Source organism: Oryzias melastigma, linkage group LG15 (assembly GCF_002922805.2).
Source record: "Oryzias melastigma strain HK-1 linkage group LG15, ASM292280v2, whole genome shotgun sequence".
In the NCBI taxonomy this organism is placed as follows: Eukaryota; Metazoa; Chordata; class Actinopteri; order Beloniformes; family Adrianichthyidae; genus Oryzias; species Oryzias melastigma.
The window spans coordinates 22,351,355-22,371,313 of NC_050526.1; the positions used below are offsets into that span (position 1 = coordinate 22,351,355).

At 37.5% G+C, this 19,959-nt stretch overlaps 1 protein-coding gene across 1 annotated transcript in view; it reads left to right on the forward strand.

Annotated features, from left to right (window-relative positions):
• hpse2 (heparanase 2) overlaps positions 1-19,959 on the forward strand; it is a 61,778-nt gene that overhangs the window by 23,537 nt on the left and 18,282 nt on the right. Inside the window, exons 4-5 of the mRNA XM_024296541.2 lie at positions 13,022-13,195; positions 14,490-14,661. Coding sequence (XP_024152309.1) covers positions 13,022-13,195; positions 14,490-14,661 — 346 coding nt within the window. The remainder of the gene's footprint in view (positions 1-13,021; positions 13,196-14,489; positions 14,662-19,959) is intronic.

Sequence of the window (19,959 nt, forward strand, 5' to 3'; positions counted from 1 at the left end):
ACAAAACACAGATGTGCTGTTTTAGATGAAGAAAACTAATTTCCATGATATTTCAACTTTTGGGATTTTTTGTTTGCTTTCTAAAAGCATTTTTGTGATTATCTGTGCAGCGTCACAGACTTCACATGTTACTCTTTCTGAATAGTAAACATCTAGTCTTCAATACATTTAAGCCTTTTGAAGAAGACAGCAAAAATATGTGCGGCGGATATACAAACCTTTAAAATGTCATATTGTTTGATCCAAAACTTGTATTTTAGAGATAATCTTTTGAGATAACTCTTTGAATATTACATGTTTTTTTATTGTTAGGCTAAAATTAGACAATTAATGATTTTCCTGTCGAATTTTAACATTGAAAGAATATTCTGGTAAAGTGTGGATGATTTAAAAAAAAAAAACAGGGCATTATTAATTTTAATATTGACTTTTATGACAAATGCTTTAAAAAAAGGAGGCACTTTTGAATCACAAGTAGTATAGATCTCAATCTTAAATGTGTTTTTAACAATATAATCTGTATTTATTTATAAAGTTTTGTTTGTGTTTGGTTGGGAATTGAAAATAATATTTGATCATGATTATTTGATCAATCATGCCTTTCTCCCTTTTTGATGCTTTTTAACTCATAAAAGACACAAATCCTTTTTTAAGTTTGAATCAAAGTTGGTGATTTTTTTATTTAAAAGCAACAGACAAGGTGCTAAGAATGCTAAAAAGGGCAAAAGGCTTTTGTCAAAGTGAAATTATTAAATATATGGTAAGGAGGCGTTATCACAGATCCCTTATGAAGATCTGAAATGTCATAATAATTATTTAATGTGCTAGTTTAAATCTGAGCCTACTGCCTCCAAGCATTTTGCATTGGATTTTTATATATTTTGTCAATTTGTTTTTCCAGGTTATTGTGTAATATTTTGGTAAATAAATATAATTTATTTCTAAAAACGGAATGTTTTTATGGTTTTATTGGTTCTTTAGTTTCGACTAAATCACCACCATCAATACAATCATCATCAATACCATCCAAACCAGTCAACAACAAAAGTCTTTAAAGAACAAAATAACAGCTCTATTTCTGATGTTTTTCCCTTGTTTTCAATTTTTGTTTGTAAAAAAAACATTTTTTTATGGATTTATTCCAAACAAATCTCAAAATGCAGCTTTTTGTATCCAAAAGCCCCACAAAAAAGTGGGCTTTAACCATTTCCCCCCATATTTTTATATTTCAACATAGTTTGTGATAAATAATAAACATAAACAAATCAAATTCTTTCTTGAATTAAAGAATTTAAGGTTAAACTTATGAAATTAATAAGATAATATTGCATTCCCTAAATAGCAAACCGGAATAGCAGCACCACAAGACAGATGACAAGACGATTGGAGACTTTGGGAGGTATTTGGGAAGATGAATGGCTGGAAAAACTCCTTTTCTCTTTCTCCACGAACATCTGGCCGAACTATCTATCACAGTTTGTCATAACGGGTTGCTGCACAAACTCAAAAGGGACCAACCATTATTTTTGAAGTTAAACTGCGATATTTTTCTTTCTCTTACACGGACTCGTTGCTGCAGCATTAGATCATTATTTCACTGCAATAAAAGGTTAGTTTAGGGTTTTACGAGAACTTATTACAAGCAGATGTACAAAAACCTAAAATTCTGAATCAATTTTGCTTTGAGAGACGTGTAAAATATAAACGTGGATCTTCTGCCTCTTAAACGACTGTTTATTCAGTAATTATTAGCTCTGCGTGAAGCCTCCTCTGTGTAGATGATCGTATGTTCAACAGTTGAAGGATTCAAGAAGTCATTCATTCAAATATTAGGTTAATGTTCTAAAGATTTTTTTTTTTTTGCATAAGATTGTGACTCTATTAGAGTTTAATTTGGCTTTGCTGGTTCAGCCAAAGAGAGACCCCCAGTTTAACTGAAGCATAAGTAATCTGCGTGGATATAGCTTAAGAGAGGAGGATGATTGCTGTGATTATGGTGATTATTCCAGCACTAAAAGGGGGTCTGGGATGGTGTATGTTTGCATTGCTGCCCTCCCTGGGATCTGGTCTTCATACCCCTCATTCATCATACCGAGAGGGATCAAAGATATAGTCCTGTTGAGCTGCAAATGTAGCACATGTCCTGTATACTCCAGAAACAGTTCTGTTTGTCTTGGTTTGCCAGCGCTGGGAATGTGAACGAGATGAATTTCAAAGTGTCAGAAAAGGCATTTGTTAGGAAGTTGAGATAATTAGTGATCTGCACTGTTTTTGTAGTTAAAACAAGTGTTTTGTGTAGATTGAAGTCGAGATTATTTTGAGTGCAAACTCTTTGATGGTGTGGGGTCATGCCGTCCTGGGTTCATTTCCTTGTTTTTGTTTTATCTGTTATGAGGAGTGTTGTTTCTCTGCAATTGCTGAACATTCAGCACTAAATGACAGCATTAACAAAAGCATGAGACAGACTGAAAAACATATGACAACTCCTCCTTTTAAGGGGATACGTACATTTCCTTTGGTGCACCTTTTGTTCATTTTCTTAGCATTAAAAAAGGGAGACAAATAAATCATTATATCAAAATCATTGAATTGTTTTTTTCTCTAGAAATGTACCTACTATAGTTTACATAAAACTTCACCTTAACTGTTAAATTTCCAGTTCCTAAAATTCCACATCTGTGGCTGGAACATACAAATATTACAAAAAAAAAACTAAACTCGGGCAGTTGCTTAAACTATGTTTTTTTTCTTTTATCTTGCAAACATTTTCAACAGGAAACGAATGACTAAATAGGCAAACTGATCCAGAAAATCTGCAACTCCAAAAACATCTGCTGTTAAGTTACTCAAATCCTTTGGTTAAATGTGGTTTGAAGGAAAATTTTGAACTTGTTAAATGTTGGAAGCTTTTCTTTGCAGATGGTAAGTGTAATCTATGTTCATACCAGGCTCAGAAATGCATGGTCAAGTGACCATTTCTAATGAAAAGTCTGTGTAAACAGGTGCATGTGCACATTTCAGGCCTCCATGTTCAAAACTCTGACAGTCACACATTGCTATGCAAGTTTTAAGCTGGTTTTTGGACTCGCGTACAAAGCTTGTGGCGATTGAACACGTGTCAAACTATAAGCTAGTTCAACTTTGACCATTTCGGGTCTTGGATTTGGTAGTGATGTATTGATGGCGTCCTTTTCAAAACACAGAAGTGTCAACCATTTGGAAACTGACTATGGAGAAAAAATATATATAATTGCAGTTTTTGCCCAGTCAGAATTATGACGCCAAGTCTTACATATGTCAGAATATAACTGTGAAAGAAAAAGCCTGAAGCAAGATTTGCAAGATTTGCACCACTTTGTGACCGAAAGAACGAGATCCCAGCGGGCTACCCAGGGAAGACCCAGGACACGCTGGAGAGACTATGTTTCTCGGTTGGCCTGGGAACACCTCGGGGTCCCCCCAGAGGAGCTGGAGGAAGTGGCCGGGGAGAGGAAAGTCTGGGGATCTTTGCTTAGACTGCTACCCCCGCGACCCGGTCCCAGATGAAGCGGAAGAAGATTGATGGATGGATGCACCACTTTGACATTTCGCACCAAACTTCCTCCAAATGTAGGTACATGCGCTAGTATTGGGTAGCAACAGTCCAGTGTGAACACCATAACCTAAAAGCTCGTTCAAGAACCCACGCTCAGCACATTCTTCAACACGCATCACATGCCTGGTGTGTATGTCGTTTAATAATTCCCCAAACTGAACAACGTGTCAATTGTTTCCAACATTTAGGAGGCCAACAGTAATCTATTGATGTTCTAGTATTCTATCTGAAAAAGAAACTTTAGTTCAAATGAAGAAAAATAACATTTTGGAGAATGGAAGTTTAAATTAAAATGTATTCAAGAATTATGGAATTACCCGTAAGATTGAATGAAAATGTATTTGTTGGAGATTCATCTCATGATATTAAATGTTCACAGTTCTTCCCATTCGGGTGTGGTTTAGAAGCTCTTGAGTGTAAACAAAAAGAAGAGACCTGATGATGTGTCTCTGCTGGGAAAATTCTACTTCCGGACACTGACTTTCCTTACAAGCCAGAAACACTGAGGTCATTAGTATCTACAAGGCCTACTTTTCCTATTAGGAAATGATAGACACGCCATGCCAAACAGATGTGAGGAGAACTCTCACACCCCGCTCACCCAGCAAATGGTTTGAGTTACACGAGCCAAAACCGGTGGAAGACGGTTGATGTTATTTGTCCACCTCCCTGCCTTTGATTTGTTGTCTTCTTTCTGCAGGCCGTTGACTCGGCTGAAGTTCCTACACACAAGGACACACACACTGCAGCACAAAGAGGGTGTGTGTTAACACACACTACTTATCCTGCACATCAGCCCGCTCTGCACCTCTTTACACAAGGTTCACAGAAGGGGGCCACACACACCACTCTCCTGACAGCAGATTCACAGATTTGGGTTGTTCCTATATCACTTTTGATTTTCACAACAACACATGCATATGCCCTCACACACGTGCACATCGGTCCCCCTCTTCGAACTGAATTGAAAACAGGTGCCCGCCACATATTTTACATTCTTCCACAATACAAAAGTGGTTTGACCTGAATGGTTTTGTAGGATTTGGAGCCACTCTGTATGAAAGAAGAGTCCGTGTGGAGATGTGTGTGTGTGTAAACACAGAGGCGTTGGATTCGGCGCAACATGCTGGTGGAGCAGCTCAGACTTGCACTCTATTAAAACCACATTTCCCCCCTTTGCACAACCCCATCACAGAGTGTCAAGTTAACGTCGGGATCAGCCGAAGCTACAACACGCTATCATTGCAAAGCCTGCCTGTAGCAGCTCTCTGTGCTGCAGCTCCAGCGTTGTTTGGATGAAGAATCGAGCAGCACTGGTGACTCTGCAGCCACTGAAGGTCTGGAGCTGTTCCAAAGAAAAATAGATGGCAGAAGATTATTCGGTGACCCATCTCAACTCAAACCATGCAGGGGTAACAGATGATGAATGCAGCACACTTGGACTTTGCTGAATGCTCTGTCAGTTTACTTACAAGTCCTTCATTACTTGTCTTGTCGGGTCTTTCTGCACATTGTTTTCAAGAAACAGCCTGGATGACTTTTTGTCCATATGGCAAAACCGTGTAATATCAACAAGTGTCTCGGGCATGGTAAAAATAATTTGATTAATGAACAATCTCCAAGTTTCCAAAACCTGCCCTCCCTGCAGATTCAGCGTGTATGTTTCACCGCACACTTCAAGGCAGTGTAATGTGAGTTGTAACTGTCACAAAAAATTTCAGTTATTTTTTTTGCGCTCGGGTATCATATTGAGAAAATGATTTATGCTCGCGTCTTTTTGCATCATCATCATTGGTGTTTTTCATTTACAAAGCATGAAATTGATCCGTGAGTCTGCAGTTTGACTTGTTGTGACCATATTCATCAAAGCTTTTTTTTTTTTTTTTTTTTTGCTTATTTGAAACCTCTGGAAGCCTAGAGAGAGTTTCTAGATATGGAAAGCATGCAGTGTCCACAAACAGGAAAAAGGACTCACCATTCATTTTTCTAAACAGCCGTCTGCACTGTCTGCACATGTCTCTCGGGGTTTCGGTTTTGATTTGGCTTTTAAAGGAAGCCAGAGCTCAGCTCAAGCTTGTGTGTCTGAGTGTGTATGGGGGGGGGGACTTGTGTACTCCAGACTGACTTTGATTGCACTAAACATCCAGACTGACATTTTCCTTGGTAATACTGTGTCAGACTGTTAGTCATTATAATATTTTCCTGAATAAAAGAAGGAACAAGCTAACAAGTTTTTTTTCTCTAATGTAACTATGGAGAGTTTTAAGCATATTTTGTAACATTTTTCTCATGATGAAGGACGTTTAAAGAAAATTAAGCTTGAAATTACATTTCTGAATATTTCATAATTTCAAACTATTGTGAATCAGGATCAGATGAAAGAGATCCAGTTTGAAAAAGAGCTTGTTTGTATGAAGAGAAAATAGACTCACCCCAATTTGTGTGTGTGTAATTCTTGATTTGTGTGTAATTCTTGTTTTGTAACTCATTTAATACGTTTTGTGCATAAGTACAAAAATTAATAAATTCAAACAAATACAAAATAGCTTTTACACATTTACAAAATTTAAATTTCAACAGCTTAAAACATGCAAGTCTTTAAAAATTATGCACAATTTGCTTTTTACATAAACACAAAACTGTAGTTGTGCACAAATCTGATGTGAGACTCTTCACGTCTTCAAGATTTGTGTGGAAGTGATGAGTTTAATTTCTCTACTTATGCACAAAATGTGTTGTATGAGCCACAAATCAAGAATCGCACACATAAATCCAAAGTTATGCAAAAATCAAGAAATACGCATATACAAATTGGGGTGATACTATTTGCTCTCCATATTTTTGTGACCTAGAATGTACTTCCTGCTCTGCTCCACTTAAAGACAAAAAGATCCGTGTACGTCTTTGTTTTCCTCGTCTGATCTGGCTCATAGTTGTAGACCTGGATAGCTCCAACTTGCTCTTGCTCATTTTTGTTGCACCGTTAATGTTAGGTTGGGGTTGTAAGGGTCTGTAAAATAGCGGGAACGCATGTAGAAAGATAGGTCAGTTATGGGTGATGGGAAAGGGGTCGGAGTTGCTTCTCACCAACGATCCCACCCAGAACTCAGATGAACTCCTATTGCTGTGCAGAAACTATGTCCTTGAAACTTTTTTGATTTTGGTAATCAGAATTATAAAAGATTTAAAAAAAAATCAAAGTTGGAATTTAAATTGCATTTTGAGATGTGAACATAATTATTTTTAAAACTAAAGATGAACTCAGAAATAATTATGAGTAAATAATTAAAAATAGAGAAATTGTTAAACTTTGAATATATTTTGTTTGTTGTCAGGGATTTCAGCATTTTTTTTTATTTTATTCCAACATTATTTAGGATATTTGAAAGTCTGAAATGATCATTATTTCATCTCTTAATGTTAAATGTTTCAATTCATAGTGGAAGTGTTTTTTGCAACTTGAAGCCACACCTGACTGACTGAAGGTAAAGAAACAGAGACAAGCCTGGTTTGTTTGAAATGTAAAATGGCTATGTGTTTGATGTGATGGTATGTAAACCAGCCAGCACTGTTTGTGTGAGTGCACTCGGCCCCTGTGTTCATAATTGTATGTGTGCTGCAGTGTTTGAGGGAATATGCAGAGCAGCCGAAATGAGGCATAGCGCTGACTGATGCTGCAGCCTCTCTGCTTCACAGAACTGGCTTTTCTATCAGATAGACAGCCTGACAGTATCCAGACCCCACTCTTTCCGCTATACACAAAGGCATGCGAACAGATGTACACACAAGCAGGCCCAAGTGTGCACATGCACACATTGTTTTTTTGGTTTGCTTTGCCTGTTTCCAACTCTGTTTGCAAGATAAAAGGGAAGCTTGCAGCTGAGTGAATACAGTAATGTCTGACCTTGTAGGAAGATCCGGGTTGTAGCATGTGCAATTTAGCAGATTTGTTTGATTTTAATAACAATGCAAACTCAGAGAGTATGATTTAAAGTTCACCTCGAGTAAAAGTTAATTTAAGGTTGGTTTGACTGATTATCTAGACATACATCTGTGTTTAAGAAACAGTGGATCATTTTCATGGCTCCCTTTTCGGAGAGCGATTGTTGGAAAGCCGTAAATTCTTCTAATCCTTCTCACAGTTACCATCTATCTCCGGGTTTCCTTGAATCCTCCAGCTTTTCTTGTCTCAGCTTCACAAAAAATGTGATTATGAGTTTTATATGCCTTTGGGATGTGTGTTACTCCTGACATCAGGTCACTGCAACCTTTTTCTTCTTGGAAGAAATCAGGTTAAGGTCTTGCAGAAAACCAGAGCCCGGCTGTGTGCGCAAAATGTTTTTAGTTAGGGGATGGCGCCTCTGTCTTGGACTAGTGGCAGCTTTTTTGGGTTTAGAGAAAAAATCTGATTTCTAGACATTCATTCAATCTTCAAGGGATTAACTTTTGCTTTTTTATGTTAAAAAAAGTATCACATTTACTCTAATATTACCTTTAAATATTAAAAAATAGTCTGAATTTTTTTTGTTTTTAACAGATTTTAGACATCTTTCCTTTTCAGATAGTTATTTCTATGGGGCATAGGAAAAGAGCACCTCTACTGGACAACATCAGAAATGCATCCCACCCAGATGCTCATACCACCTCCACCAACGCTTTACATCTCACAGAAATGGCACAAAGAATCCACCAATAAAACATTTTTTCTCTCATGATTTTAAAAAGAGATATTTGTAGAAAAATAACTTTTTTTATTTTAATTTTCCTAAAAGCATTTCTAATGTGGGGAGTAGTAACTATTAAAAATAAAAGAAAATAAAAAAAATACAAAAATAAAGTTGTAAGATTATAAATAAAAAAAGTACTAGATTGGTGGCCTTGTGGTAGAGTGTCTGCTCTGACACTGGAAGGTCATGAGTTCAAGTCTAAAGTCATACAAAAAACTGCAAAACTTTTCATCTTAATTTTCATAAAATATTGACTGTTTACTCAATAATCTACGAGTATATTCTAGTCAGTCTTAACATTTTTTTCTCAAAATTTTGTGAGTTTATTTGCGTAAAATTGGGTCTTTTTTCTCATAATTTTGCAACTTTATCTTCTAAATTTTAGAGTTTTTAAAATATAAAACTATAATTTTATCCTTTAAATTTTTGTTTTCATAATTTGCAACTTTATTCTTGTAAGCCTTTTATAGTTTTACACATATTACTACAACTTCATTCTCATAAGATTACAGCATTTTTCTCATTTATGACTTTTTTCCTCAATTTTTTTTACTCATTTCTCATAATATTACGACTTCACTAGTATAATCGTGTTTATTCTTATATTTTTTTGGTAGCCATGATACTCCTTTGTAGTTAAATCAAGTTATACATGTGTTTATTTTTATGCAACACTCATAGTTTTGCATATTTCCAAGAATAGATTGAAGCCATAAAAAATATATGGTGTTGATTGTAAAGCTTTGATCACAATTACTTAACTTAGAACTTGTGTTTCACACACACACACACACACACACATATATATATATATGTGTATTTATTCAGTAAAATAAATTTTATTAATAGTGAAATGTTAGCAGTTAAGATTAACAATCTGTAAGAAATGTTTGTCATTTTATGACGTTATACCTCAAAATAGTAGAAGCATAAAAATACATCCTGAGTTTGTCTAAAGAATAATTTAGTTTAGACAGGACTGACAATCATTTGATTGCAGACACAGCTCTGTGGCCTCCAATGGGGAAACAATATTTTTAACAGCATAATGCAAGCCATAATGATTTGTAAGCGCTTGTGCTCGCTGCGCCGGGCGGAGAACCTGACTGATATCTGCTCAGATCTCAGGTGAGGAAAGGCCTGGAATCACTCATGTTTCCAGACACATCTGGCGCTACTTTCCCCGTTCTGTTGCCCTCAGTTCTGGTCCTGCAAACAAACACCGCTCTGATTTACCCACAGGGGGAAGGGGTTACGGTAATGGCGGTTATGGTAATAGCATTATTGGTGGTTATTAATGAGATGGAGAGCAGACAGTTTATTCAAGAGGAGGTCTGCTACAAGACAGTTCTTACCACTGGTCTTTTCTTTTTCCTTTTCTTTCAGGCCTAGTCTTACAGATAGCTGATTAATGCCAGGTGCTACAAGAAAACTCCCTGTTCTCTTAAGTAACTCCTTGGATAACAAATAAAATTTTATAGTAAAAGCTAAAGTCAACCTCAAAATCAAGCTATCTTAATGGGCATCCATTAAGCTGTGTTCTTGTTGAAAGGTCAAAACCTTATTTTTAGGGATATTTTAGGTTGTTTTGGGACATGGATAACTTCACGAACACTCGAGCCTCCTCTTGTCTTCATTTCACGTTGGAAACACCTATCAGTTGGCCTTCATCTGGTTGCTGTTGAACATAGGAAGTAAAGGTCGCAGTTCAGGGTAATATTTACCTTAATGGAATGAATCCAAACATATTCGATTTCAAAACAAAAGCCAACAGTATCCCAGGGAAGTTCGCAGTCACACTTTGGGATATAAACAAATACCTCTGGCATTCTCACATCTGCGGTGGGCCCTTATCCTGTCCTTCACAGGAAGAAGATAGCCTTCTAATGGAGACAGCAGACATAAATGTGAGTGAACGTTCACATGGCGAGCAGAGGAGGCCAGAGCTTAAAGCTTTGTGGGGCACTTCACCACAGGAGTCCATGATGGGAAAATCAGGTTTTTGGGATTCTCACTGAAGGTTCCTGAAGAAAGAAACGTGTTGTTGTGGAAATAAACACGTGTGACTTCAAATTTAACACCTGTTTTCGCCTCAAGTGTATATTCACATTTAACAGAAATGCACGTTATCAATAATTTATGGTTGAATGTTAAATAAATACATTTTAATTTTGATTAGAAAAACTTTATGATACTTTTTGTTGATTTGAGATGGTTTGACTTTAGTTTTATTATTTCAGCTGTTCTTATTTTATTAAAGCATAATTTCAGCAATAGTAGAAACTTTTTTGTGATTGATAGGTGGGCGGAGCCACTCTCACTTTACTCCCCTTTACTCAGCCTTATTCAAAAGTAGTGAGTAATGAAGAAATTTGTACACCACCTATAATGTAGGGTTGTAGGGAAAAATGGATTTGCCAATATATTGTGATGTTTCAAATGCTGACGGGACAATATGTAATTAATTATTTATGAGCATTCTTCAGCGTCTGACTCTTGTTTTCCACTTAAAACCTAGAGTCTCTGAGCAGCTCTGCACTACATAAAACAACGAGATCCTGCGAGATCTCACAATATGTTTTGTATTGTGAGCTGCGTATCGCGATACATATTAAATCACCAGACACTTTTCCAATACAAACTCCTATTATAATGTTCAACTGGAGGCAGTGACTGTATATATTTTTAGATTTTTTTTTATTTTTATTTTGCTGACAGTACAGAATTGCATGTCCATGTACAGTATGAGTGCATACACATATTTATGATTGTTTCTTTATCTTTGCACATTTTGGTACATGTTTTGTTAGTGATTTGTTCTTGTGTTTTATTAAATTGTAGATATTTTATTGAATGCCAATGTGTTTGTTTTGAGCTGTTCTTCCTGCAGCCTTGACTCTTAATTGTCCAAAAAATGCCTTAAGGAAGAAATTTAAAGACATTTTCTTAACTTTAAAATAATGTTCTATTTGATGAAAAAAAAAAACACACACACTATTGTTGTAAAGTACCACATTGAAACTGTTTAGCAACAAGATAATATTTACATTTCTTTTACACACTTATAAAAGTTTAAAGATTTCTTTTTAAAATATGAATTAATAGTAAATATTGAATAATTATTTTATTTTAAAATTATTATGTATCTCAGTTGACTAATGTTTTGCAAAGTTGTGACAAGTTTTTACTGTTGGTCTTGTAACAAATGGGTTTATAATATATGAAGCATTAACATTAATCATTCTTAATCTTAAAAATACCAGCCTTCAAGCTAAATTTAAAGTAATTTAACAAAAAAAGAAATATTTAAATAAATGTAATTTTACCGTAAACTTATGTTGACGTTCTTTGAAGGAAAACGTGATTGAGACTATTGTTTATGTTACTTTAGTTGCTGTCAATGCATCCAACAGAGAACTGGTTGCATGCAAAGCAGTTTTTTTTCTGCTAAACACTGAGCTGTCTGAAAAAAGAATCACCTTAGAGAAACAAAAATAGTGTTAGCGATAATCCTGAGTCTCTTCTCTAAAACCTACTAAGTCTTGTCAGAATCAGAATCAGCTTTATTGTATATATGCTCCCATGTGCAAAAAGGTAAAAAAATAACAAAAAGAAGAATAAAAAATATATATATATACATCTGAAGAAAAGATAGGGATATATACAACAGTTTTCCGGTGTAAGAGCTCCCATGTTGTGTTCTGTAGTCTGTGACCAGTCAAGAGTTCGTCAGAGAGACGACTCGAGGGGAAGAAGCCGTCTTTGTGGCGAGTGGTTTTTGTGCACAAAGTTCTGAACCGCCGCCCCGAGCCCGACGGGAGGAGACTGAAAAATCTGTGTCCTGGATGGGAAGGGTCTGTCGAGATTCTTCCAGCTCGCTTCCTGACCCTGGACCGGTACAGGTCCTGAATGGAGGGAAGGTTGGAGTCAGTAATCCTCTCAGCAGACCTGATGGTTCTCTGAGGAGTGTCCCTGTCGTGTCTGGTTGCAGATCCGAACCAGACTGTGATGGATGTGGTCAGGACAGACTGGATTATTGCAGTGTAGAAGTTGGTCAGCAGCTCCTGGTTAGAAAATAATCACAAAGTCAGGCTTGAACTTTTAAAAATCACATTACATTTTAACATTTTACTGTCTTAAGGACGTTTCCAGACTAAACTAAACCTATGAAAGTTTGTTTTTGCTTCTTCTCCAGCAGCTTAGAATACTGTAACTACTGCTGACTAAAACCAGAGAGTACGACTGGATCAGTTCAGTTCTTAATTTTTTTTCTTTTGCGCAGAGAGTTTAAGTAAAAACAAATCTCTCCATTACTTTGAACCAAAGTACATCTCTTTTATCTGGTCCCATCAGATCCTGAGGCTCAGGGACAGACCCTCTGCTGGTGCCTAGAGTTAGTTGTTTGCAGTCAAAATCTCAAAATGTCTTGTGATTTTTGTTCTTTTGTTTTACTCTTTTCTCTAAAGCGCTCACTGTATAAATTGTACAGTAAAAGATGCCTACTTTACATTTCCAAACAGACATATAAACTTCTGAATCAATGAATATGAGTATTTGGCATCATTATTAGATATTATTACTTTCTGCATTATAAATTAAAAGGAAAACGTCAAAGGTGACAAAGGTTCTATAAAGTTTTATAGAAATGAGATTAATTAAACAAAATCAAAGTTACAACTGCTTTGTGGGTTTTTCCCAGCCAGGTCTTTAGACAAACTCTACAACTTTGCCGACTGTGCTGGTCTGCACCTGATCCTGGGTCTCAACGCGCTGCACCGAAACCCCGACAACTCCTGGAACACCACCTCCACCCTCAGCCTCCTCAAATACAGCGCTGGCAAGAAGTACAACATGTCCTGGGAGCTGGGCAATGGTCAGTACTGCAACATACCTCAGCTGGCATCACCAGTTAATAGCATGCAACATGCAGTAAAAGTCATCTATTAAGTGGGCTTTTCCGATACACCACTGCAAATAAAGTAAGAGTAGATGCATCTGGTGTTTGCTGAAGGAACTCCCCTTTACTTATTGTCAGTTTTCTGCGAGTGTTTTTACAGACTACTTTTTTCTTGACACTCATTACATTCTGCTTAAGTGTTACTAGCTCAAGCACTGTAAAACTGCATAGTAAACTTTCGCAGCACAGATGCTCAGAGAGTTTAGAAAGTAAAAGGATAGTTTAAAAACATTTCTAGCGGTTTCTGACTCATGACAAAAACCCAGATGGACTCCATGATTTTGAGATCAGCGCTCTGTGAAAATCGTACCATCTGTTGCAAGACTACTTGTTCATCTGGTTTCTGAAAATAGTTCTGAGGGCATTGTTTGGGCTCCTGTCACGCAACAGAAAGTGTGTCAGATATTTTGAGCATGATGTTTGGCAAAAGTATGGAAATGTTTTAATTTGTGCTATTAACCGATAAAGAATGAGAGGGAGATTAGTCATGTCAGACCCTTGGCAGTAGTTGAGTAATAAATAGTTAATGTAAACATCAATGGCAGGCACTGAGTCATCACTTTTACCTGTTTCCCACTGAGAGCGTTTTATGCTTCTTTCTCTTCTTATTTATACTAAGTGCAGAAAAAACAAAGATTATCTTCAAAAATATAAGACTTCATTTCAGTCGGAACTCATTTTCTTTGAGCTTCAACCCTTCTGCTCAGATGAAGAACGGTAGACAGGAGACCTGGAGCAAATATTTCATTTTCCCCACCTCTAAATCCCACAAAAAAGATACTGTAATTCCAGCCTAAGTCGGAAAGCTGTGATGACGAATCCAAGGATTTGAACATATTAAAATTTTAGTGGGGACCTGAACCGTAACAAAAGCAATAATTTCAAGTAAATTGTCCCAGCAGCGCAGACGCAGAGCAAATTTATGGAGGTTAAATGGAAGTTAAACAATAATCCTCTGAGTGGTTAAGCAGCAGCAGCAGGTCTGCAAAGAAATATTCCTCTTTTTAAGGTTGAACTACCGTCTTCCGTCTGCGTCTTCATGAATCCACAAAGCCCACCCTGTATTAGACCGCTCCCCTGACACTCCGTCCATCTGTCTCCTGCAATTTGCCCAATTTTCCCCTTTTTGTTTATTTGTTGGATACTTTTTAAGATAGCAGACTGTTACTCCCCGTGGCTTGACCTTTTGTACCGCATGTCTTCCTGTCAGAGCCGAACGCCTACCGCAGCATGAAGGGCCGTGCAGTCAACAGCACACAGCTGGCTCAAGACTACACCAAACTACGAAACCTGCTGCAGTCCGTGCGGTATTACCATCGAGCTCACCTCTTCGGCCCCAACGCAGGGCGACCCCGGAAGAATGCCATCCTGCTGCTGGACGGGTGAGTCACCAGTAAAACACTGATTTGCCAAGATTCCACTCCTTGTTAGGATGTCCTGCTGAAGGAAAAAAAAAAAAAGAGGGGGTAGGAATGAAGGTAGTGGAAAGTATGCTGTTGGGAGTTTAAGACCTTAGCGTGTTTAATGCACACACACATTGACACATATCGTAGCAGAGTCGAGTGTTTATGGTTTTTGCACTCTGCAGGTTTCAAGGTCACAGCCCCACATATACCGTGTCAGCATAAATAAAGTGTCATCTGACTGATAACGTGACGCCACAAAATCCCACCTGCTGGTTGTACGGCTGCAGCTCCAGCCTGGCGTTTGTTGGCTTTCTACCAGCAACTTTTGAACCGCTGCTTCCTGTCAGTGTTTTAGCCAAAAAGTTACATAGCAAACCTTTTTACTCTGTTTATTTTAAAGATTTAGCTTAAGTTCACATCAATCTTTTGCTGTTAAAACTGTGCTGCTTCAGTGAATTGAACTGTCTAAAGCAGGACAAGTCGTTATTTTTAGGTCTTCTATTTACTTCCAGCTAAAATATTTTTTCCTAAAAATCAATTTATGAAGTAAACAGAAGTAAAAGTTATTATATTGGCCCTTATTTGACCTTTTTTTTGGTTAGTAACATTTTTTTGGAGGGTATATTCTTCATTTATTGCATCATAAGGATTCATTTTTGTCTCTAACATAAAGGGATGACTATCACTGCCACTCTACCTTTAAAGTCCCTCTCCACCTGTATTTTTTGTCTCTAGTAAAAATCATTTACAGCGGTCTTTTAATTATCATTATGCAGTTTTTAGGGAAAATCAAAAAGCCTGTTGTTATGTTTTCCGTGTGGAAAAATTGAAATTCTAGAAATGTTGAAAAAAAAAAACAATTTTGCAATTAACAGTTTGCATTAAATCATAGTTATATGAATAAACCAACCTACCAGATAAGTCATTCCAATACACGGTGGTGGATAAGAACAATTGTTGTTTTAAGTTGATTCTGCTAAAGAACAACAAGGAAGCGTTTGGATGATGTCACAGCAGTGTTGGGCGCGTGCTGCGTACCTAGACCATTGATAGTCTCTATGTATGTTAATGAGCCAGACACAAACGCATGTGAGAAGCTTGTTCAGCAGAAGTAAAACCTAAACATTCTAAAAAGTAAACAGTTGGAGCCTTCTTTTTCTGTTTGACGGCACTATAGCGCTCATCATCTATCAAAGGAGACGTCAGCGTCTTAGTCAGGCCATGGAGTGGCAAGTGGTTACGAATGAAGTGATTTTAGGAAATTGTGGTTGGGGATTTTACAGAGGAGCTGTGGATCCAACAATCCTGCATGACACGTTCAACTTTTGATGAGCTGTGACACTGTGGGACCTTTTGTGGCTCCTGCTTTGCAGCACTCAGGGCAGCCAGTTCCTACCAAGAAGCGCATTTAATTTTTAAAAAAAAAGTGTTTCCATTGCAGTTTGTGAAATATACCAATATCAGCGCCTGAAAAAAACACCTCCAAGCATAAAAAGCTTTTTTTTCGATAAATGCAAGTTTTTTTTAGAAATTGTCCTGTTTCCAATTGACCAAATTTATAATCACAATTCCAGTTTGTGCGATTTTGTAGTCAATGGAAACACAACTAGTGTCATTTTTTTAAGACATTGTTTCTGCAAAGCAGCAGGAGCTCATTAGAAATTTGCCTCTGAGTTGTGGGGGGGACTGTTGGAGCATAAGTTAGCCTCTCCTAATTTCCCATCAGCCCTCTGTTTATTCTCCCTCCTGCTAGCTAGGGTTGGGCACCGAAATTTGCTTCCAAGTGGGAACCCTTATGATTGATACAGTTCTACCGAAACCGAAAGAAGCTGCTGCAATCTGTTCCGCGTTTTGGTGCTTAGTTACATTGAAGGTCAATTTGTCTTTGGACACGTCAATTACTATTACTCTGTTTCAATACGTTGAAGTTCTAGCCAATCCTTCTGCCTCTCCTGCAAAAGTGGTCAGGCTTATCTTAAGATCGCTGACGGTGTGAGCATGCACCTCGCAGCGCTCAAATGTCTGACTGCATTTGACAGCAGGTCACAGAAGTTTGACAGATCACTGCGTCAGCCAATCAGGAACTCAGCTTTGGGCAAGGGACGTTTTCAGTGACCCAATTAGCAGGTAAAATAAAAATCTAATATGAGCGACTTTGTCCTGTCGCAGTGCAGAGGTTCTCTGGCTGTTGCCAGCCTAATTAGAATTCAATGGAGCTCGCTCGCTCCACACGCCGGCAGACAGTCGCTGCGGGGAGCGGAAGGAGCCTTCTTGGGTCTCCTGAACTGTGACTATACACGGAGGTCTTAACCATGTGTCAATATGTGACTTGGGAATGAAAATGTGTTGATTTGGGAAGATGTAGCCATTATTTTTATTACTGAAGTACCGCTTTGGCATCGGAACCGAATAAATCCCAATCGGTGCCCAACCCTAGCTTATAGCACCTCACAAGCTCAAGCTAACATTAGCGTTGCAACAAAAATGGCGAGCAATATCAAAGCCATCCAGCCGAACAGTTTTGAGCCAGATGCCAGCTCGGATGAGGAACACAAAGACGTGCATGAATCAATTTGTCTGCAAGAATTGGAGTGGAGAAGGGAGACTTTGACCTGCTAATGGCAGTTGCTGCGCTACAAACCTGAAATTTTTCAAACCGCTGTTTTTTTTTCTGCTCCTGATCCAATAAGGTTTGAAGAAAGAAATACTCAGAAATGCAATTTTAATCTTAAATTTTTATTTTTTCCTCTATCATGAGAACAATACTACAAGAACATGTTAAAAACATCAAAACATTTAATCTGGGAAATAATTCTCTCACAAGTAGAACAAGTGGTATTCTAGTATACTTTAGCATTTATAAGATGTACATACTTTAATCTAAAGCTCTTCTGTGCTCAATTTTTGAGTAAATATTGATCTTTTGTAAAAAAAAAATATTAAAATGTAATTGGAAAACAGTGTAAAGACATAAAAACAGATGGTCACTAAAGCAGCAATTAAATGCAGATTAAAAGATGTTATGTTGTTTAAGAGTATTTTGCTTTTTACTTTTTATTTTGCAGCCGTGTACTTGCAAATAAAGATATATAGAATTGGATAAAGTAGATTGAACATACAAATATGTCTGCCTACCTATGATTTAACCCAATAAGAAATGCAGTTTTAAGCATAGAGGGTGTCCATTTAAACTTTGGTTCCATTAACCTTAAAATACACCAGCTGCAAGTTTGCATGGCATCTTTCAGATTAATTCATGATCAATGGTCTAGTAGCGTCGGGTGGATGTGGCGATAAATTGTGAGGAGACCAGAACAGCGACTCAGGGGGGGTGTGGAGTACAGAAAGTGGAGTGCCTGTGGGTCAGTGTGGTGTCACGTTTAACGATGGGATGATTCTTGTGTGTTTGACACTGTTACAAGGGGTTGGCTCTCATGTTTGACAACCCAACCATTCTGCTGCTCTCAGGAAATGAGATTAATTTGACACTAAAGTGCTTAACAGTCCAAATATCAGAGCTGCACAGACTAAACAAGCCTCCACAGTGAAAGTTTTGTTTTTGTGACATGGTGTACACGGACACACATTGCGGCTCATCTGACATGCTTTTAGCCCCAAATATGGAGAGATTTTGGTCAGGTGGGAGTACAGATGCAAAAAACCAAATGGAAGAGGGCACATAAACAGAGGAGCTTTGTGTATATTAGTGTACAGAATTACTCCAGTGAAAAGGTAAACCTGATTAGATTTTTCCTTCCATTTGAAGTCCTGCTGTTGTACATTCGTAGTACAGTACTTTGTAAGATATATCAATGCATAAACAAGAAGAAATGATCAAAATGGAACAATCTTTATCAACGAGCATTATTTTCTGCAGAACTTAAGGCTCTTGCTCTAAAAAATATAAATTTTATGCTTACTTTTTCATCTGCATTCAAATGTATTAATTTTTGGAGGTTTTTTTGCTGACATTTAGTTTTAGATCAAAATAAGTCAGTTTTTCTACCTTATAGCTAAGGATATTGAATTTATAGCATATCATAAAAAATATTTTAAAAGTTTAGACTTTTTTTAAAAGTAAAAATAATCATAATTAATAGAGCTTTAAAGTATTTCACAAAAAATTGAAATCCTGAAAATTAAATCAAAATGTGTTTCCCATAACATTAACATGTAGCATTAACATGAACTGCTGTTGTATTGTGTACATTTTGACTATTTTAGAGTGTGTGTCGACAGGCCCCGCCCATTCCAGATGCCATTCATACCTGGTTGTTTTAAATATATATATATATTAGGGCTGTCAGATTTAGCGCGTTAAAATCGCGTTAATCTCACACGTGCTTGACGCCGACAATTTTTTTGACGCATTAATCGCGGATTTTCCATAGACTGTATATAATGGGTGTACCTCATAGTTCGATAAGTCCATTATTTTTATAGTCAATGGGATTTTCTCATACCGCGCGCGCGGGCGTCTCGCCCTAACTCACCAGCTGCTCTCACGAGATCACGGGCGGGTCTCCAACCACCGAGCTGCTAGCTAGAAACGGCCCGGCGCTAGGACCTGGAGAGCTCCTGCACCCTAAACCGGCTCCGCTTCGCGTCCAGTACCACGTCTGGTGGTACCGGCTCGCGTCCAGCGCCGCGTCCCGAGAGCTGCGGAGCCCCGACGTTCCGAACAGCAAGCGCACCGGGAAACGTTTTAAATGTTCTGGAGGTTTAACCCCAGCACAGCTGTCTGTCTGCCGGCATATTCATGGTGTGAGCTCCGCTGGACAAGTCGATGCATCGAGCTGCAGCCAGAGAACGCGGCGGCAGTAACAGACTGTCAAACTATCCACAGAGTATCCCGCTTTTCTCAGTCTTTAATGTTTTAAAAAACAAAAGTTCATTGGAAATGATAAATCTCTATTTCATTTATTACTGTAGTTCAGCAGAGGAGGAAAAGATTTGGTCCTGACAAAAAATGAACATGAAAGTGTTATGGAAATTTTATTTTTGATGTTTTTTATTTTATTTTACTGAACATTGATTGAAGTTTAGAATTTAAAATGCCCTTCACTTGCACTTGGGCTTGGGCTTTTGTTAGGCATTTTATGTTACAGCCTTTTATTGTTAAGAAAGTTTATCTCAATACAATGATACAAAATTCAAGTATTTCTGATGAAAACTATTAATTTTGCCATTCCTGTTTTTATAATTAATGTAGAACTGCTAAATTCCACGAAGTACTCATTTTTTTCCTAAAAAAAAGGTCACATATTAATATGC